The sequence below is a fragment of the Silene latifolia genome, chromosome 9, assembly GCF_048544455.1.
Source record: "Silene latifolia isolate original U9 population chromosome 9, ASM4854445v1, whole genome shotgun sequence".
Taxonomy (NCBI): domain Eukaryota; kingdom Viridiplantae; phylum Streptophyta; class Magnoliopsida; order Caryophyllales; family Caryophyllaceae; genus Silene; species Silene latifolia.
Genome location: NC_133534.1, coordinates 66,555,144 through 66,578,092, shown reverse-complemented (window position 1 = coordinate 66,578,092; position 22,949 = coordinate 66,555,144). Strand labels below are relative to the sequence as shown.

The 22,949-nt window shown below is 37.6% G+C and overlaps 1 protein-coding gene across 1 annotated transcript; it reads left to right on the top strand.

Annotated features, from left to right (window-relative positions):
* The first annotated feature begins 12,599 nt into the window (after window positions 1-12,599).
* Window positions 12,600-14,352, top strand: LOC141601151 (uncharacterized). The gene is made up of 4 exons (XM_074421421.1): window positions 12,600-12,992; window positions 13,078-13,573; window positions 13,661-13,851; window positions 13,894-14,352. The coding sequence occupies exons 1-4, from the start codon at window positions 12,600-12,602 to the stop codon at window positions 14,350-14,352; spliced, it is 1,539 nt and encodes a 512-aa protein (XP_074277522.1).
* The last annotated feature ends 8,597 nt before the right edge of the window (window positions 14,353-22,949 follow it).

Sequence of the window (22,949 nt, the reverse complement as noted above, 5' to 3'; positions counted from 1 at the left end):
CTGATTGCTGTACGTCGATTGTTTCGACTAATAGGGCCATTCTTTTTGCTGTCACATGCTGGTTAACGCTTCATTTTAGCCACGGTTAGCAGCTATCTTCTCTTATCATGCCCTTTGATACTTTGCGGGATGGATACTAGTTCTCTCGCCTTCTGCGAGTTCATCCTCCAGATCCATCCGTGACCGAGCCGGTGGTCCTGCTGCGCCACTAGCTCCGCCTTGTCACCACTGCAGACCAGTTCTACTTGTCTCACTGCGCGAGGGACGGTTTACGCCGCAGCCAGCTCAAGGGAGCTCGATTCGAGTTACACCGCCACTACTCCTACTAGGCCTTTCTCTCTCGCTGGATCGCGGATTCACGCCCGTTTCCCACAGCTGGTATGCCGCCACCGAGGCCACACCAGCGAGGCTAGCCGATTAGCCATCACTTCCACCCCTTCCGAGGTCAAGTTGTTACGGAGAGGGCGCTCTCACACCTTTACCGAAGATGCCCACGGTACGTTTCACTTCAGAGGCTCACCGGAAACGGTTAGCCACTTTACTTCGTTGCCCTCTCTCCCCCACCCGTTTCCTTGCGCGGACTGACCTAGAGACCTTAGGCATTTATGAGGAGGTCTGTAGTTTGTTGAACGGGACGGGTATGTCGGGTCTGATCACCATGCAGGAGGCTACTATTCGTACCTCTACTTACGAGTTTTTTAGCTCCTATTCTTTTGACACCGACTCTTACCATGCTGACCACTCCAGTTCCTGCATTCACTTTCGACTCCGCAATGAGTCGCACCACTGGACTTTGGCCAGGTTTGGGCAGGTTTTGGGACTTGTTAGTGACGGCCCCACCACCCCACCTCGAGACCTCCTTCAGCCACTTTGGGCTGCGCTTACTCACACCCCCTTCCAGGCACGGAAGGGAGCTCATGTTCACTTACCTGCGCCCCATTACTACTTGCGTCATGCATTAGGAGAGATCATTTTTGGGCGCCCTGAGCCCAATAACGTGACCAACACTGAGCTAGCGATTCTCGCGGGGTACCTCAACATTGACTACGGTACCCCGTTTGTTCTAAACATTGCCTATCTGGTAGCTTAGCATTGGAACGGAATTGGGACTCGGGTCAAGACCGCTGTTGTCTGCGGCGGGCTAGTGACTAGGATTGCCCGCCACCTTTACCCCACTGAGCCCGGACTCACTGCACCTGATGAGATGGCTCACCTTGACCTGGATGCCATGGCCGACTTCGCCAGTTCCCAAAGGCGAAGGGGAGCGCGAGGACGTGGAAGATCTGTGGTTCCACGTCCTCATACCTTGCCGTGCTCTACCCTTCCCCCACTTTTACCGCTCTCGTCTGCTGCTGAGGGAGCGAGGCCACCTCCACCTACCTACCACCTTACCTTCACCCCTCCTTCTTCTTCTAAGAAGAGGAAGCGAAAGGCCGGAGCATCTTCTAGCTCTCAGGCTCAGACTCAGGCCCAGGCTGGACCGACCCCCACGCCTACGCCTACACCCACACAGACTTCTACCCTTCCTCCACTTGACCCTCCCTCTGATCCGGCCTTTCCGACCAACTTTTTCTGCCCTCCTGTTTTAGGGGCGCCCGAGGTCATGGACCAAGGGCGTCGTGATGCCGTGCTTTCAGATATGTGCAGGTACATTACTGAGATGAGACGGGATATGGCTTTGGCTGTATTCCCGCTCTACGAGTTCCACATCCGAGCCCGGCGACCGATTCCAGAGGGGTGGCCGCATCCTTCCTTCTACCGATACCCAGTGGACGGGTACCCTCCACTACCTTCTCACTCGGAGGAGGAGCCGGAGGAGACAGCGGTAGCACGAGAGGTGCGATTCTGGCGAGCGGCGACAAAGCGAGCCGCCGAGAGGAGGAGAGTGACCCTCCGTTCGTGCCCGGTCCGGAGGATCACCGGAGATGACGACCGAGTCTCTCCTTGTTTGTTCTTTGGTTTGGGGAGACCGTTTTGTTGAGCCGGAGTACCTGAGAGACGGCGGTGCCGACGACGAGTAGCTACTGGTCTACTCACTTCCCCAGTTTTCTGGCTGGTTTGGGGAAGTTCGTGTCTTGTATGTTCTCTTACTCTTTTTATTTCGTCTCCTTTATTTTATTTTTATTGGTTGTATACTCCCATCCCCCATTTTTCTGCTGGTGTATGCTGGAGGACAACGAGGGCGTTGTTCGTTTTGGTTTGGGGAGGGTATTGCATCCTTTTGAGTCTGCATCTGCATTTGTTTTGCATTCACGTTTAATTTTTCAGTTTGCATTTGTTGTTTATTTTCAAAAAAATCAAAAATCCAAAAAAGAATTAGAAATGTTTAAATTCAAAAAATTTCACGTTTATTTTTGCATTTAGGTTGAGTCGGAACGGTAGATTCCCGTGATGAAATTGCACTATAACTTGTCAATTCACTTGAGCCTTGCACTTTATTGATGGTTTTTAGCTCTGTCATACGCATAATCTACGAATTTCTGTTCAAATATAGCTGACCGTGTAAACTTGACCTGATAAATTGGCAACCTACTCTACAATTTCTGAGTTTTAGAGCCTTATAACTGGTGACATTCATGACCGGTTCATGTAGGAATTGAGAGTAGTACTCCTTGCATAGCATGTTCATTATTTTTGCACTTTTATGACATTCGATTTCTCGTCAAATGCACATATTCGGGTCTGCGGTTGGTGTCACATGCAGGGAGGGTCTTGCAAATTCCCCTTTCTTTACATCTTTCACCCATTTAGCTCCACATTGACCAAAACTTGCCTTTTTGACCCATTAGCTACATTCCAAACAAGCCTGCCTAGTCAAGCTAGTTAGTCTGTCCTTTTGTGGTATGTTTTCCATTGCAGTTTGGTCCGTAATTCCTGTTTGGAGTTGGTGTTTGTGTTAAGGAAGGAGGAAGAAAAAAAAAAAAGTATTGAAAAAAAAAAGAGAAACGTGAAAGAAAGAGAAAAAAAAAATGAAAAAAATGATGAGATTCACGTATACAATGAACAAAAAGAAAGAAAAAAAAAGTTGTGAAAAAGTTGGACCCTCTTGTCAGAGTTGAGAAGATGTTCGAAGATGTACAATCGACAAGAGGGTTGGTTGTTTCAGTTAGTTGTTTCAGACGATGTGTTTAAAAAAGGGAACTTTGTGACCATCTAACTCCTCCGCTCTTATTCTATATTTTTGAGGAGATTGTGCTTTGAGTCTAGTGAGTTTTGTGCCAAGTGAAGGGCACCTGTGTTTAGTCTTTCAGACAGCTGAGATCCAGATGGTTTATTATGGTCCTGTTAGGAACTAGCTTGACGCTTTTACCTCCACATTTCCATAACTTGTTTTGCCTTTCTCACCTGAACCTCACTATTCCCATATTATTTGCAAACCCTCGGCTGTGACGGACATTATTGGTTGGAATGTGTGCATTAGTACTTGAATTGTCTTTCATTTTTGTTGCATGCATGCTACGTAGGTCGCAGTTAGGTGAGTGACTGTTTTCTCTTCTCTATTATACATATACTTTCACCCTTTGCTTCATGAGAGAAGAGTGACCACGTGAGAGTCCGATTTTGTTGGTCTTGCAAGGTCGATAGGTCAGCGTTATTTTTGAACAGCTTATAATTCGTTTGCGTATTGACTACTTAGCTTTAACTGTTGATTTCTGTTGCATTAAATCGGTTCAAGTAGACAAGTTAAGCTAGCTCTGAGTTATCATTTCCATTCCATTAGTTTAGTTTTGAGTTTACTCGAGGGCGAGTAAAGGTTTGGTTTGGGGAGATTTGATACGTGCCTAATGTATAGTCTTTTTAGCTTATTTCAGCAAGTATTTCTATGCATTTCTATACCGTTTTTATAGTATTTTGCCCCGAATTGGCTACTTTGGTGTATTTTGTCCTTTTTGTAGGAATGATCGCGGAAGTAGCGGAACCATACTCCTTTTCGTCCTTTTTGCATGCATTTAGAGAGACGGGATTGTCCCAGAGTGAGATGTTGCACTTGGAAGTGTCGTTGCACGCATTACGAGGCATTTGGGTGAAGACGTGAGCTGAATTGAAGACCCAAGTGGTCTATCGAGCTGTTTGGTGGTCTATCGAGCTGATTGGTGGTCGATCGAGTGGTTCCTAAGCTCCCCAAGGCTCGATCGAGCTATTCCTTACTCGATCGAGTAAGATGCACATGATCAAGTCCTCGATCGAGTACCCTGCTGGTCGATCGAGGGACTTCTGCTGAGATGTTGGTCGATCGAGTGGTTTAACCCACTCGATCGAGAGGCTTCCGACACTATGGGCTTTAATTAGTCCATGTTTTACTTTTCCGCATAAACTCTTAAGTTCTTTGGCTATATAACCTATGTTTTACTAGGTTATTAGTGACCTTTTTTACCTATCTTTTTACTATCCTTCACAGTAGAACTTTGTTACGTTGCTTAAACCTTCGACTGCTACTCTTGTTTCCGGAATTTCTTCATTGGATTTCGTGTCTTTACGCCGGAATTTGCTTGGATTGTAATTCCCTCTCTTCCTTAATAATAATTAACCTTCTTGTTGCTTTTAATTCTTGTTTATGTTATCGTTCCTTATTGCCCTAATTCCTGTTATTGAATTTATTTACTATTTCATTATGTCATCTGCTGGGAAATTGTTTGCTGTTAGTTTCATTAGGAATATGAGTAGCTAAACCCTTTCGTGTTGGGATTAGGGGATCTGCGGTAGGAAAATGACGACGTAGTGAATGAACCGGACGAATTGATATAAGAGACTCTGTCACTGTAGCAATATAACTGTAATTCTCGACCTAGTTGAGTGCACGCTTCTATGTCACCCATTAATCTGGCTACAATTAATCCTGGATCGAAAGATTGGACTAAATAGGCCTGCTATAAACAGTAGACTACCCTAATGAGGACGAAAGTTAAGTTAGTGGTATTTTAGGGTGGGAAGTGGACCGAAAGGACCTTCTAATATCCGTCTCGCATTAGTTCGTCTGAGTCATTTGCTGCTAAGTTGTTGAACTACCGTAGTGAACCGAATTCCCGACATGTCCCCCTCTTATTGATAGTTTTAATTCACTTCCTGCTCTACTGCTCTTTGCTTATTTCTCTTTCCCTTCAACTCCGTAGTTTAGAACCAAAAAAATTTAATCAACACCAATTGTTACCATAGGATTAGAAATAGATAGCTGTAGTTGCATTACCTCCCTGTGGATTCGATACTCGACTGCCTCTACTACATTTTAGTTGAGACCGTTAGGTTTTATTTTTGACAGGTACGCGACAGACGTGTCAGTGGTGGCTCAGCAGGAAGGCTTCAGATACCATCCATTATGTGGGCATATTCGTCTTAATCACTTGCTTTTTGCTGATGATCTCTTGTTATTCTGCAAAGGGACTGAACCTGCTATTATGTGGATGCTCAGAGGTTTTTCTACTTTTTCTGCTGCTACTGGTTTACAATTGAATAAGGATAAATCTAATATATATTTCAATGGTATGTCAGCTACTTCTATGGACAATATTATGCAAGTCTCTGGTTTTCATAGGGGTACCTTGCCTTTTAAGTACTCGTGTGTCCCTATTTCTTCTAAAAAGCTGACTAAAAATGAAGGAATGAAACCGACAGAGAGAATTGTTGCTAGGATCAGAGGATGGGGTGCTAAACACTTGTCTTATGCTAGTAGGTTAACCCTTGTCCAGTCTGTGCTTTCTACATTACACTCTTATTGGGCATCTATCTTCTTGATTTCTAAGGGTATATATAATGAATAGGATTGTAGAAATTATATGTGGGGAGGAAAGGCTGAGTATGCAAAGACTCCTAATCTAAGGTGGGATACTTGTTGTATGCCAAAGAATGAAGGGGGTCTTGGGCTCAAGGAAAGTGGTACTTGGAATGTTGCTTTGCTGGGCAAATACGTGTGGTGGCTTGCTTCCAAAAAGGATCATATGTGGGTAAATTGGGTGAATCATGTGTATATGAGAGATAAACACTGGACTGATTACAATTCTCCTCCTGACTGCAGCTGGTCTTGGAGGAAAATCACTAACATCATGCAGAAATTCAAGCAAGCCTATAATAATGATAAGTGGCTCAATTCTGATTGCAATTATTCAGTGAAAGCTGGCTATGACTGGTTGAGAGGGACTCATCCTGAGGTTCCATGGTGTCATTTGGTATGGAATAATCTTAACATCCCAAAATATTCTTTCATTTGTTGGTCTATTATGCATAAAAGATTACTGACACAGAACGGATTGGTTAGAATGGGGATGTTAGTGGACCCCATTTGTGAAATTTGCCGAGTTTGTCCTGGGGATCATCAACATCTGTTTGTGGATTGCTCCTATATGCAATTCTGCTTCACGTTGCTGCTGGTTTATTTGAGGATGAGAGTCCAGGCTGTCAATGTGGTGCATTGGTCCTCTACTACTAGAAATGTTAAGAAGTTGCAAAAGCGTTTTTTTTTGTGCTGCTTATGCTGCTCTCCTATACCATGTTTGGAAGAGTAGAAATGACGCTAGACTCCATAGCTTTGTGAGGAGGCCTGAGGTGGTGGTGCAGCAAGTGATTAATGATATCAAGCAGAGGTTTCAACGTTTGAATTTGAACAAATTGAATATGAGGGATAGTGGCTGGTTTCATAGCATTCAGTGATTGTATTTTTGTTAGCATGGCATAGAGTACATATTTTTATCATTTATCATACAAAAGGATGTAAACACTTGGAGATTTGGATTCTAATATACTTAACTTCCCCCAAAAAAGAAATGCGGCAATCGCTAACATAATCCGAATAGATCTAAGCATGGCCACAGGGGCAAAAGTTTCATCATAGTGTAAACCATGAATTTGGGTGAAACCTTTTGCCACTAACCTTGCTTTGTAGTCATCATCATGCCCTTCCATGCCATTCTTTACCTTAAAGATCCATTTGCATTAAAGAGGACTTACATCTTCAGGCAAATTAACCAAGTCTCAAACTTGATTTTCATGCATAGAATTTATTTCGGATTGCATGGCTTCTTGCCATAAAATTGAATTTGGACTAGAGATTGCGGCTTTGTAGGTCGCAGGTTTGTCACTTTATAAAAGTAACACTTCTAAGTTGCCATCTCCCTCGATAATACCTATGTATCTATCAGGTTGGCGACTGCCTCTACCTGACCTCCTAGGTTCGGAAGGAACAACGTCTGTGTTAGACGAGGAAGTAACATCTTCTTGCGTCATCCGTTCAGTTTGTGGCTCTTGAAATTCATCAAGTTCAAACTTTCTCCCACTCTGTCTTCTAGAAATAAACTCATTTTCTAAGAAGATAGCCTCACGAGCCACAAACACTTTGTTCTCGTGACGGATGTAGAAGTAAAAGCCATATGTTTCCTTTGGATAACCTATAAATATACACCTTTGAGATCTTGGGCCTAGCTTTTTGTCGGTCTTAACCTTGACATGAGCATCACAACCCCAAATCGTAAGGTAAGACAAATTAGGGACCTTCCCTTTCCACATCTCATATGGAGTCTTCTCAATTGCTTTAGTCGGGATACGATTGAGTGAGTGAACGGCCGATTGAAGAGCAAATCGCCAAAAAGAGTCTGGTAAATCATATTGACTCATCATTGATCGAACCATATCAAGTAAGGTTCGATTTCTCCTCTCGGCAACAGCATTTAGTTGTGGCGTACCAGGTGGAGTGAGTTGTGACACAATGCCGCATCCTTTTAAGTGTGAATCAAATTCATTACTAAGATATTCACCACCACGATCGGATCGTAGTGCTTTAATCTTCTTGTTCAATTGGTTCTCTACTTCATTTTGAAATTCTTTGAATTTATCAAAAGTTTCACTTTTATACTTTATTAAGTAGACATACCCATATCTACTTAAGTCATCGGTAAAAGTGATGAAGTAGTCATAATTTCCTCTAGCGGTGATAGTCATTGGACCATATACATCGGTATGTATAAGGGCCAACAACTCACTTGCTCGTGTTCCTTTACCACTAAAAGGATTACGAGTCATTTTCCCTAGAAGACATGATTCGCATATACCAAATGATTGAAAATCGAATGATTTAATTACACCAGTCGACACTAGTCTTTTAATGCTCTTTTCATTTATCTGACCTAATCGACAATGCCAAATGTACGATTCATTTTGGTCACTAGTTTTGAGTCTTTTTGATTGTATGTTATAGATATCTTTGCTTGAGTTAGAAGTTTCAAGAACCTAAATGCCATTAATTGAAGTTCCTTGGCCTATGGCCAAGTCATTTCTAGAAATTACACAACAATTGTTCTTAATAGCAAAAGAAAAACCTTCCATGTCTAACATGGCAACGGAAATGATGTTCTTAGATAAAGAAGGTACAAAATAACATTTATGTAAGTACAACTCAAAGACATTAGCTAAAACAAGTACATAAGTCCCTCTTGAAGTGGCGGCTACCCTAGCTCCATTTCCTAGTCGGAGATCCACATCACCCTTGTTTAGCTTTTCCACGTTTCTAAGCCCCTGTAAGTGATTACAAAGGTGAGAACCACAACTGGTATCCAATACCCATGTTGAGGTGGAAGTAAAATTTATATCGATAACAAAGATTTCGGAAGAAATATTACCAAGGGGAATGTCAAGTCCATTATTGATATCTCCCAAAAATATGGGGCAATTCCTCACCCAATGGCCCATGCCATGACAATAAAGTCATATATTATTGGTAGTCCCACTAGCCATTTTATCCCTATGGTTCGAATTTGACCTCTTACTTTTCTTCCTCTTTTTGAATTTTCTCTTCTTTATTGCAAGCTTTTTGCTAAAACTCCCTCTAGATTCATCATTTCTCCTTGGTTCCAAGGACAAGGATCCCATGGTTTTAGTTAGGTTGTCTTCACAAGACTTATCCACTGAGTGGCTAGGTTTGATGGGAGGTGAGGAAGTGGTAATAAAGGTAAGGCTTCCATCGGAACCAATGCCAAAATGAATTTCTCTAGTCGTATCAAGGTTGTATAGTGAGCATATTTCGTCGAAGGATTTGTGACATAATTCAATGGTGATCGGTGTTAAAGAACTAGATGTGTCCATAGCGGTATATCAAAATAACTACAAAACGGAGATGAAGGAAATATGGGCACGGGGAAACCGATACATCCCATACTTATGTAAATTTGGTTAATTAACTCTTTAATTGATTCCACTTTAGAACTCTCGGTCGATGTTTTTCATAAAACTCGTCTCTAGCCCCGGAACATAAGATTAGTCTTTATATCCCGTTGAGTCCAACCAAATTTCGCGTGTAATAACATTTTATTACCCCACTTACCTAATGAAAAATGAAAGTAACCCGGGAAACCGAATCTACCCCAAATGTCAAAGGGATTCGTGAGTCCTACTATTTGGTAAGGCTAATCTCAATTTTAAATATGTGAGAGGTCTTGTCGATTTATTATCTATCATCTTTAAGTGAACTAAGTCGATGAATACTTAATAATTATAATTGATAATAGTCGATAAGACGATAAAATATGCATGTGAAGTTATGGCGATTTGGCAATGCATGCAAAAATATAAAGCAAGCAAATAAAGAAAAATAAATTTCCTAGTATGGCCTTTCCTAAAATAGAAAATCTTATATTCTATTACAAATTCGGAAACTAACTCCTTTGGTCCCTTGAATCTTCATGTGACACGTCTCCCAAGGATAAACACCGTCTTGATCGGAACTCCTTTCCGAATGGCACCGTCTTTCGGAACCGCCGGAATTACAATTATTTAAATAATAAAATACATAGCAAATCCTATTATACATATGTAATAAAAATTAAATCTACTAAATTACAAAATGGTGATACGAGATCACAATTAATTATAACCAAATTGATATTCCCTTACATTACGGGTAGTATCGATTAAAACTAAGGCGATACTAAGATAAAATTACATAATTCAAAATTATATAAATGAAATATGACATTCATTAATGAAATATGCAGCATTATAATATGTATCTAACATGCCAAGTTATATGCCAAATCGCCATATTTAAACTTATATCGTAAATATAATCCGGTTTTGTGGATATTCGCGATCTTTAACTTATTAAAATCGCAAAATAATACTAAAATCAAATTTTAGTCCAAGTTAATTACCCTAACCTTTTAAGACTTAAAAATTAGTTATCACTCAATTTTTGACAATAATTCAACTTGATTTAACATTTATGCTCATAATTGACCTTAAAATCATAACTTTTATGAAATAAATCCAAATTAAATTACAATAATTTTGAATTTTGAATTTTAAATTTTTGAACTTTCTGGAATATTTCCATGACACGCATAATGTCAAAAATCAAAGTTAAAATTTTTGAATTTATTTCGAGAAAAATATAGTTGCGATTTATCGGTTTTATCAAATAAAACATCTAAAGCATATGAAAAATTAATCTAATAAATGTTCCAACTTTAGATCTGATATGTGGGATATAAATGCAACCTAAAACAATTTTCTCATGCCATGTAATTCGTTTTAGCTATTTTTGCTAAAATAGTCACTATTTATGTCATCTTTACACTAAAAAATCATAAATCATGCAAAATGAATCGTGTTCATCTCAAATTTTACACACAGTAATTAAAATGTGCATGTGATAGCAGATTAAAATTTCATGGCCTGTTTCGAAGTTTAACTATTTTTTAACCATTTTACCTTCATTCATTCCAGTTTTATCATATAAAAATCATAAATCATGCAAAATAAATCAAATTTATACTAAATTTTATATATATTAAGTAAAATATGCATGTAAGGTCATATAAAAAATTTCAAGGTCAGAAACTAAGTCTAACTATTTTTAGCATTTTAAATACCACTTTACTCATTAAAATATAATAAAATCACTAAAAATCATTAAAATGAGCAATAAAATACCATAAATCATAAAAATGACCTAAATACAGTTTAGGACCACAATATACAACATTCAAAATGATTTCGTGATATTATCTAATAAATCACAAATTTTTAGTTTTATTTAAGTTACTATAACTCGAAAAAACTATAAATCGATTATGCTTGTAACATCCTATGCTCTGATACTAATTGAAAGGATTATAAACCCTCTAATTAAACTCATTTAATTATAGATCTTAATTACTCATTGATTTAGATTAGGCTAGATCTAGTTGCATGCATAACTTAAAATGAAATAAGGAAGAATAAGAATAAGGTTCCTTACATTATAGGTATGGCACGTAAAGGGCACAAGTAAGTACTCCTTCCTCCACTTGTTCTTAAGCTACAATGTATATAGATGATCTTCCAAAATTCCAAAGTAGAGATTCTCCTCTTGATTGCACCAAAACTATCCCTTAAATCTAATAATATATTGACTAGATATGACTATTAGACAACTTAAAATTAATCTAATATTACTAAATATTACTACTTTAGTAATCTAATTAGGGTATTAGATATATGAACAAAACAAGTCTAAAACTATTTTAGAGAGAAGTGTAAGAATGCATGTGAATTAAGAGAGTTGTTAAGTGTATAATTGGAAAAACAAAAGTCCCTCTTAAGGGAGAGGGCCGGATGGGGTGTCTCACACAAGGCCAATGCATGGCCTTCACTTTTGCTTTTTCTCTTACCAAAATATGTAGGGTATGGGCTATAGAAGGTTAGGTTATGATTATGTCTTTTAAACAATTTAAAAACATTTTACAATAACCATAAACCACCCATAATTTCGATCCATATTACAATGTGAACACCCATTTTATTTTTTGTCAATTGTCATTTTGTAATGTTGTGTGACATGTGACAATTCACATGTTACTAGTCTTACTAATTTACATTTAACAAATTAAATGTTATTTATAAAATGAACAAATTAATTTTAACTAATTAAAAGGTAATTCACAATTACATATTATAAAATGGATCATGTTAATATAATCTACAACACTTTGTAATTAAGATTAACCACTCTCTTAATTGTTTCATAAACAAATTTTAGTAATATAACATTTTAATTACCAAAACGAATCTTATTTAATTGAATTACAATAAGATATATATTCTCACTCATAGACGTAAATTGTTCAATTTTAAGGAATTAATTAATCTGCATCAATATACAATTAACTAAATTATCTACTAAGGGAATCGTCCTTTAGGTGTGGCCTTAAGGGATCAACTAATCACCGTCAAACGACAGTAATGTCAAACTCTAATCAGCCAATCATTACCGATTAATGTTGATCAGTTGACATATATAAATGAATCATCCCTTTACGTATTCTTATCATAAGTTTCAATAATGTAATCGCACTATTGTTGAGGACACATACTCCAACAATTCAAGCCTAGAAGGAGCCCAAAGGTATATGTACAGTGAGTTCCCCGAGAATTTTGTATGGAATGATAAAAAAAATTCTGGAAACCAAGGGATCGTGGAGTGGTTGTTGGCAGGGTTGTGCATGCTTCTCCAGGAGAGGGGGAGCGATATTACTTAAGGTTGCTTCTAGCGCACGTTAGAGGCCCTAAGTCATTTGAAGACTTGAAGACAGTGGACGGCATTAAAAAGAGGGGTACTTAAAGAAGATAACGCCGCAGATATGTGCATGGACGAAGCTGTGCAAGTAGAGATGCCAAATGCTCTTAGGAGATTGTTTATAACTATACTTATTTTAAGCTGCCCAAACAACCCTGCTGAATTCTGGGATAAATATTACGCCCCACTCTCAGAAGATTTTAGAAAACAGTTTCCTGGGGAGCATGCAAAGGAATTGCAGCTGACAGCAGGGAAGGTGGAACAGTTTTTAGAGGGCATGGGGAAGACGTTTACCCAGTTTGGATTGGACCATTTACACTTTGAACAAGAAACAATATCACAGTGTACAAGGGATATCAGTGATGCTTTGAACGCTCCAGTGCCCTTTCTACAGCTCGCCTCACGAAAACAGTTAAATGTTCCGCAACGCACTGCGTATAAGGCAATCATTCAACATGTAAAGACTGCAAAAGGAGGCTTTTTTCATAGATGGACCGGGTGGTACTGGGAAAACTTTCTTGTATGGAGCTTTGTATGCGAAGGTCCGTTCAATGGGTAAAATATGCTTACCAACAGCTACCTCTGAAATAGCTGCATCAAATTTGCCCACCGGCAGAACCACCCATTCCAGGTTTAAGATCCCTCTTGATACTGATGAGACGTTAACGTGCGATGTCCCTAAACAAGGAGGGTTGGCATGCTTAATAAGAGAAGCTACATTGATCATTTGGGATGAAGCTTTAATGGCGAAAAGGGAGAATATTGAGGCTGTAAATATGCTATTCCAAGATGTATGCAATAGTTCACAGCTATTTGGTGGCAAAGTAATAGTTTTTGGGGGAGACTTCCGCCAAGTGCTGCCTGTTCTTCCAAGGCGTACACAGCAAGAAGCAGTTGAAGCAAGCATTGTAACTGCTCCTATCTGGCTAAACCTAACCAAATTTCGCTTAACTGAGAATATAAGGGCAAGGGAAGACCCTGAATTTTCAGAGTTTCTACTGAAGTTGGGGAATGGGGAGTTGCAAATAGAAGAAAGCGGTTTAGTTTCGCTGCCACAACAGTTGATTCTTGAAAAAAAAAAAGATGAACAACCATAACAGACCTTGATTGATAATGTTTTCCTAGAGATTAAGCAAACCAGTTTCACTCCAGAAATTTTCAACGACCGAGCCATTTTGAATCCAGGGAATGTTGATGTTGACTCTATAAACAGTATGCTTATTGATCGATTACCTGGAACAAAGCACATTTACCATAGTTTTGATAGTGCTGTTGATGACAACTCAAATGTATACCCAGCTGAATTTCTAAACTCCGTATGCCCCGCTGGAATGACACCACATGAATTACTTTTGTAGGAAGATTCACCAGTTATATTATTACGCAATTTGGATCCTGCAGCAGGTCTATGCAATAGTACGCGCCTCATATGCAAACGGTTTTTCCCAAACATGATTGAGTGTGGAATTTCAACTGGATTTTATAAAGGAGAACGTGTTTTCCTTCCTAGGATTACACTCAAACCGTCTAAGAATTCTAGATTTCCAATTAATTTCCAGAGAAAACAGTTCCCTATTAAGTTAAGTTTTGCTATGACAATAAATAAAGCACAGGGACAGACTTTGCAACGCGTTGGTGTATACCTGCCTAGATCCTGCTTTTCGCATGGGCAGTTATATATTGCATTATCAAGAGCAAGATCAGCTAAAGACTTAAAAGTGCTGCACAATCCAACCGCAGGTGATGTTAATGGAACTCTGGTGCGGAATGTGGTGTCATTTGAGGTGCTAAGAAGAGCAGGGTTTAGGAGAATTTGACAGGTAATGAAACAGATTTAATTATGCTTCTAAATTGTAAATGCTCAGTTTACATATATATCGTACCATCAGCTGCCAAACAATTTAAAATGTTTACCTAATTACAGGTTGCAGGAACACCAAAATGAAACTAATCCATATTACTCAGGGCTATACAAATCACACAAGGACATTCATCAGAAACAATTGTTAAGAAATGTCCTTATTTGCTTTGTAGAAATGACTGGAACTTTTGTAGGATTTGGTTTCAGATGCTTTTTTGGGTTTAAGGGGAATGCTAAGACATATTAAGACTGGATCAATATAGTTTTAGGGTCTATAATTGTAAGGCAAACAGATTCCAAACAATCTGTATTTTGGTATTCAAAATGAATGGTTCATTGTCATTAGTTTGGCCGCGGCCTAACCATATAGCCTTCAATCGGTTAGGTGCTTGAGTATGAGCGCTTACATATGCTTTACTTTTTTACTGTGCCAACCAACAATGCTATTTCAGGAAATGCACAAAGGGGTCACTAAAATTTTAAATGTAAAATTATGTACAAAGTACTAACTAAAAAGTAACCTACCCTAAATTACCACAAACAATCATGAGCAACGAAAATTGCATATTAGGTCGAGTGGCGATACAAATATAGACCCACCGGTGATAGAATCGACCAAATTAAATATAACTACAAAGGAACCAAGAGTAAAAAAAAACCAACAATAAAGTACTATCAATTTAAAAATTAATAATGAAAAAAGTAGGCTATAATAGGTTGTACTTGCTTATCAAATTTTTTAGCTTTAGAGAATTGTCACTTTCATCCATCAAAATAAACAAATATTCAAATGTGACTTTAATGTCATCATTACTCAACAAAATTTCAGCCATATTTTTAGATATCAGTATAGTCAAAGGGAGTCATTTCCGACTCAATTTCTAAATTGAACAAACAGCATTTAAACTCTTTTGGTTTTATTTAGCACCGGTATAGTAGTGATAATGCTTAAAAATCGATTCACCAAATTATCATGATACTAATAAAATTAAATTATGCTTATAAACCAATTGATAAACCCAGTACTGCATTCAACCGGATAAAAAAAAGAGTTACTTAAATGATCACACCTCAAAGTATTTTAATGATGACAATCAATGGTACAATTGTACTATAAAATGCCAGTGAACAGTTAAAGGTATGGGCAATAGATTTCCAAAGGTCCTTGCCTATCAAAAACAAGATAAAGTAATAGGAAGCTGTACTTTGAACATTTAGATTATGGAAAAGTAATGCTAGAGGTACTGAAGAACAGTGGAACGCATACGCCATAGCAGAATAGGGAGTGGTGTGCTTGTTCATTTCATTGACAACACGCAATCAGACTGACAGTGGAGAACCCCTACTGCATTGACCTCACAACTGAATAATAACATTCAAAAAAATTAGTTACAGCCAGCAAACAAGCAGCACAACAATATTCATCTCAAACCAGAAGAAAGAACTAAGGTTAGCATTGTATTCTAGCAAACAACCCACCACCCAAAAAAAGTATGGAAAACTACTTCATGTATATTAGTATAAATATTTGGATGGTAAAGGCTTCAAAATTAAACATGTTTGGATGCTAAAGAGAACTGATGTAATACTACGCATTAGCAGGCTTACTGCGTTGCTAAACTACCTCATTTTTGTACGGGAAATATGAAACCTGAGAAAAAAATGGTGAAGGACTTAAATGATACGGTAGGGCCACATTCAGTTCGCCTCAAAGTTATTGAGAAGAGCAACACACAAATTTCGCCCAAAAGTAAAGGCCTGAATTACCAGAGACTTGTTTTTCAAGATGAAGAGGTAATTCCTAAATTACATTTTAGTTCATTGAGATAAAATGTCACATGATGTAAGTAAATTGGATACAACAATTGTACTTGAAACTAATTTATCACAGGTATATTAATGTAGCAGAACATGAAAATGGTGAAATATTATCACATTTTGGGGTCAAATGTTAGTGTTGGTGTTTGAGATTATAATTAGCTTGTTGTATTTTCGACTTCGGAATCACTAAAACAGGTTCAATTTAGGTTATGGAATTCTCAGATAAGGCATCTATTTTAATTTAAATTAAGGCAGTGTAAAGAAAAAAGTTTGCAATAAATCTTTGGACTTTAAAAAAAAGGCTTTCATATCACACATACCTCTAAATGATCCATTGGAAATGATACCCATTGTAATTCTAATTGAATTAATACAGGGTGGAAAGATAAGAACTACGCTGTATGACGATGAAATAGCAGCGTGTGAAAATATCATTTACGATAAAATGGAATATGACATTTGCAATGTAAAGATCAAGCTAATGCCTAAAAAATATCGCCAGAATGCTGACCATCCATATCAACTAACTTTTGGTGCTCCAACCATCATCACGCCTGTTGAAGGGTGAAAACCTCCTATGGGTCCTGAGTACATTAGAATAGCTGCAATACCCAGAATTATGACAGCTGACGATAGATATGGTATTAAATATTTTCCTAATTGATGATGGTTTAATATCTCTATACAGGTTTAACGGTTTACTTATGTTTACCAGCTTAAGTAGCAATTGAATCTTAACTTGCTAACTAATCCCTAATGTGTAGATATTCTTGCTATACTAATCTATGTTGAGGTGCTGCGAGAAGTGCCACGTCCAGATAGAGCAACCTTACCTGTGCGTGAATTAGTTGTTATGGATCCCAGGTTAGATAACGCCCTAAACAATTGCAGAACACAAATTAAATTTGTTTTATAATTGGAAATTTACAAAACTGATCAATTATACTACCTCATGCAGTACAGAGCAACCACTAATCATAATAGCTTGGGCAGAGATTGCAATTAGAGAAGCCGAGCGGCTTAAAGAATTGGTTGCCACATTCCCAGTCGTAGGTTTCACTTCTCTAAATCCCTCATATCACAAAGGTATACAATCATATATGTAATTAACATTCACGGCAAACGTTGCAATTTCAAGTCTACAATTAACGGTGCGGCTACAACTAACCTAATAGGCTTCTCAGTTGCTATTACTTGAGCAACATTTGTCAAGTTCAATCCTGATGGAGAAAAGGCAGAAATCCTACATGGTTGGTACGCTTAATAATCTGGGTACGTTAACAATTAAAAGGGTAAATGAGGTTCCATAAATGTGGTATGTTTGATGAGTGAATTCAGGAACAGCGCAAATAAGACTACAATATGTGCTAAACACCAACAAGTTTTGGAAGCTCGTCAACCAGAAAGAAAGCGGATACCAACTACCATAAAAAACCTTTGGGCTAAAAAGGTATGCGGATCTATTGATAGGCACCAAAATACTTACCAAAATAAATTACTGTTGCAGGGGCATGTAACCAGGTAAAGGAAAAACATGTACAAATGTTTTCAGTATTAATTACTAAATTATACACATCTTCACAACTGTGTTGTTCCAAAAGAAAGAAAAAATAGAGTATTCAAATAGAACAGTACTGATGATTAGAACTTGGGTGATGGACACAGGCCCCAGGTACATTACAAGACGAACGCCACTGGCTTCATATATCAATCCCTGAATTTGATCGAAAAGACGTTTGCTTATACCTCGGCTATAGTTACTACGGTACAGCGAGCAAGAAAGACATCAATGTCACCTACAACTGTGAAACATGCAAGAGGCAAGGTGTCAACTCTACGCCTAGGTAATTAATAAGCAAATTACTTTTTCGGTTTACAAAAAAACAATTAACTGCCCTTCCCAAATCTTATGTAATATTTTTTCAAATCATGAACATAGGATGACCATCACATTCGAAGCAATTGCAAAACAGGATCTTTCATGGTCACTAATCACTATATTCAATATGGACTCCGAGAAACTGCTGGAAAAAAATGTTGAGGAATTATACAACATGACAGAACAGGTAAGTTCAGTTACGGTTAAACTAGGAAAGTCTGTTACCAATCATAATCACAGACCAATTGCAGCTACTGTCCATTCAAAGGAAGACCATTTGCTTCAAATGCTAAAATCAATTTTTTCAAGTATTAAAATTCAGATCACTGCTGGCATACGTGTTAGTTAATTTATGTAATGTCGAAAAGTTATGTGCATAGAACCTAAGGGAAAAGAAAATATGTGCAGGAGAAGCAGCAATACCTAACCGATGCAGAAGCTCGAATCCGAGGAAGTTCCCTGTACCTGCAAGTTGGACGAGCAGCAGCACTCTCAAGGAATGGGGTGCTGAAGTGGGTTATCAAACAACTCTCACTCAGGTAGAAATGTGTTCTAAATAGAAGCTGCAACCTATTTTGAAGCACCCGTCGAGTGCAAAGATAACTGCTTCACATTTTGCTCTTTTCATAAACCAATGCCTTGACAAACTGGGAAACTGTCACTTACAAATGGCGTTGGTCAGATCAATGCAATGGCTAAAAATCCAAGCTGATCGTACTGAAGCAGAAGAAGGACAAACCTGTAAAATATGTAGTTATGTGCACATAAAAAGTAGAGCCACGGCTTCTTTAGGGCACCGTATCACTTAAGTAAGGTCGAAGTACGTAGCAAAATCAAACCTATAAATTTGGAACGGATTATGTTATCCGCAGTATATTTTGATGCGGCCGTTAACTCAGGTTGAAACCACTGAAATGGCTGTTAAATCAGTTTGATTTAAGCTTAAGAATTTCTTTGCAAAATTACCTATGCGTACTAGACAACGGATGAACCTAAAAAGGGAACTACAAATCAGACACCGTTCAGGAACAAATTTCTGAAATACCCCAAATTATATTACAAACCAGGCATATATCATAATACTATGATATGTAGTTAATGCAAGTCCACGTAATCAATTGATGCTATTAAACTGCCAAACCCTGCAAATCAATTACCAACTGCGGAAGAAATAAAAGAAATGAACAGTACATCTGTACCATAACACAGTGGAAGCTAATGATGGTGATTCTGACTATACGTGTACAGTTATACAAGTAAGGCATCTCCTTCCTTCCAAATTATATGACTACTTAACAAGCAACCCCACATGGCACAAAATATTGTGCTTGCATAATGCTATAAAAACTCAAAAAAAAAATATGCCTTAATAGCTAACATTGACATAAATCTAACAGTTTAAGATGAACACTTTCAGGAAACTTGCGAGAGAAATTGCAGGTCAGCCTGGATTATATTCTATCAGATTGAAGGTTGTTAACAAAAAAAGAAGGCATTCTATACTGGAAAACAACACACTGGAGTACGAAACTATAACATTTCAAGATGAGGAGGTAAATTCCTAAATTGATGCTTCAATATTTGAAAAAGTTTCTCTACAAATATCAAGATTAGACTTCATATCTGATTATTTGTGAAGAGTATAACTTTGCCGTTATATCAAAATTGTTTATCATGTGAAGTACACCTACAAATGATAACTTAGTTAATGTCATCTACATATCTATTCAAAAGCAGCAGTACCGCTTACCAGCAGAAATAGCATTGCATTTCACAAAATATAGACTTTTAAAATTTAAAGACATTCTCTTACTACTGCAGGGAACTAACCTGCAATGTGTCCTAGACAATGAAGAAATACAAATGTATCAAGATATTATAGTAAATAAAATGTCCTACGAAATTTACAATCCCACCATCATAGCTCTGCTTGGTGAAGATAGCGAAAATGTAGATGATCAAGTGTATCAGTTGTCATTCAACAGCCTAACCATAATTCAGCCTATTTTCAATGAGGAGCCTTGGGACCAAACCAACTACCAATTTATTGCATCCATTCCAAGGTTAATCAAAATGGATAACCGCTATGGTAAGGCATGATTATTTTTTTTATTTGATAAACAAAAAAAATAGAAAAATTAAATAGCAATTTCATTTTGGATAGAACAAATAATTAAGTACTTTCAAATTCCAGATGTATTGGGGATACTTATATATGTGCGTTTCTAAACAAATCGATTTTGATGCTACAGAATCTTAAACGTGCTTTAATACAACAACCTATTTAAGTGCATTTTAAACATGTAGTTCTGAGCAACTGATGACAGTAACGGCCTGTTGGCATGGCCATTGAGGAATGTCGGAATCTGCGATCACTTGCAATGTCCTTTCTAATTGTTGCATTTACATCACTGAGGGCATCTTACAGAAAAGGTTATTTCAATATTTACACAGGAAATTCAAATCCAACACCACTACAACGAAAACGCGGGATACCTACGGAAAAATTAAGGCCATACTGACGGTTTTTCCGTCGGTATTTGCATTTCCTGACGGAAATTCCGTCAGGAAACAAGGTATTATGTATGAATCATACATTTAACCATGCTACTGCAGGAAATTCTGTATGAATCATACATTTAACCATGCTAAACTTGTAGGCTTCTCACTTTCGATAACACATGAAACAGTCGTCAGCTTATCTCCAATAGGGAAAAAGCCTGCTTTACTAAATGCGTGGTGAGAGATGACACACTCACACACTTGAAACAGCATTCTGAGGTGACTTTGCCTAACAAAACCCAAATGACAGGGGAGAAGCACATCAAGAACTACTGAGTGTTAAGAAGCAACAACTCTTAAATGTGCGCCATCCAGAAGGAGAGCGTAAAATTATTACAATGGCATAGTTGCTCCAAAAAAAGGCATGCGCTCAGCTTTGCAAACCACAGCTATACATGACGTCAGTGCATTATTTTTCATAAATATGATCAAGTCTCTGCGAAAAAAATACACAGGTCAGTAAGAATCTCCAAGAAGAGGAACACTGGTTAAAGGTCGAGCTTCCTGATTTTGACATTAGCAAACTACAATTATACCTTGGATGCAGCAACTGCGAAAGAATCAATAACAAAGCCATAGACGTAACATACACATGTAGTAGTTGCTTGAAAGTAGGTGTTATTTCCTCTCCAAGGTACAGATCACCTTAGTATAAAAAGGTAGTCAATCCAATGCATTTACCTGTTCACAATATCTAAAAATAGTTCAAACAGATTGCAGGTAACATTCGAGGCAGCAGACGAAACAGGCAATTGTTTTTTTCACCGCCTCTAATGAAAATGCTGAGATACTACTAGAAGTCCAGGCAACAATCTTGTACTCAATGACTCCACAGGTACTTTTGCAGCATCAAAATAAAAGATAAATTACAGCTGAAAATATGGTTGTTAAATAACAAATGCTCAAGTCCAAATATACATGAAACCATTAGTGTTTACATATTTAACAAATGAAAAAACTTCTTCAAACCTAAGACTGGCATATTATAACTTCATCATAAATCACCAACAAACAACCTATTATTCATGCAGGAAAAAGAGGAATACCTGCTCCCAATTGAAAGACAGATTAGAGATAATCCAGTGTACATTCAAGTTGTGCCATCATCATCTCTTTCCAGATACAGGAAGCTCTTTGGGTGCTCAAAAAAATCTCTCCAGTATAAACTATGAGATTCCAGAAAGACTGCTGCAACTATTCTTTACTCTTTAACAAATCCTAATTTTGCAAACTGCAAAACTGAAATCTATGGGTTAAGTATCCAATATTATTTCATAAATACTGTTTGTAGACTTATGTAATATCGAATCAATAAGACAATGTTAAATCTTTTGTCTTTCTATGGTACTATAATTTTATAAAAAAGACCGGACTGCATTTTCGTATGTTGAGCTGTAACAGCAAGCAAGATTGGCATTCGATAAATGTTTGAATTAATGACCTAGCTGCATCATTTATTACAAATTTAGAAAGCATGGGGTGAATCAAACAATGTAGTAATCGAAATTTCGAAAATCAGAAAGCTCAGGTTCACAACTCTGAGATGAGCTATAATAGGCATATCAGCAATCTCAAGTTTCACCACAAAATCTCACAAATTGCAGATTATATATGTAGATAAAATATACCATAAAAATCTACCAAACATAGTTTAATTAATAATTAATTCAATATGGTACAAAATTTGCACATGATGGATTATAAAGGTGAATTGAAACTCAACTGAGATAAGAAACTGGCTGACAACAAGTTTAGTTTCTGAGGGTCCTATTACCATGAAAATGACAATACCTATATAAAAGTAACTTTACCTAAAATTGCAAGAAAACAGTATCAAAGTCATGGAATGAGCATCCTAGGTAAGCATACCCATGCTTTTACAAGCAGATGTGTAAGACAGTACTGCCAAAACCAGTTCATTTAAATACAAATTTTTAGTGATCTATTGACACAACTCTGCAGAAACATCCGTTCTAACTACAAGGTTTTTAAATAGTCTACATAATCTAAGCCGATTTACTTACAATTTATTAATCTTATTACAAGATTTAACTAATGTAAATATGTGTGTAATGGTTCTACAGATAAACATGTAAATATGTGTGTAATGGTTCTACAAATAGTCTACATAATCTAAGCAGATCCGCGAAAGAACTCTGCAATGGCCGGCTCTGAACTGGAGTATCAGATATTCAAGTTTGAAGATAAGGAGGTAATTTTTTCAATATATATTTATGGATAAATGTAATTTTTGTGCCAACCAACTGCAACCGCTATCAGAAATTCAGCTC

Excerpts from the sequence above, each read along its gene's own strand:
- LOC141601151 (XM_074421421.1), top strand. The coding sequence starts at position 12,600 with ATGTGCATGGACGAAGCTGTGCAAGTAGAGATGCCAAATGCTCTTAGG. Across the intron at positions 13,574-13,660 it reads GTTGCAAATAGAAGAAAGCG|AGATTAAGCAAACCAGTTTC; the intron begins GTTTAGTTTCGC and ends ATGTTTTCCTAG. Across the intron at positions 13,852-13,893 it reads CAGCTGAATTTCTAAACTCC|GAAGATTCACCAGTTATATT; the intron begins GTATGCCCCGCT and ends TTACTTTTGTAG.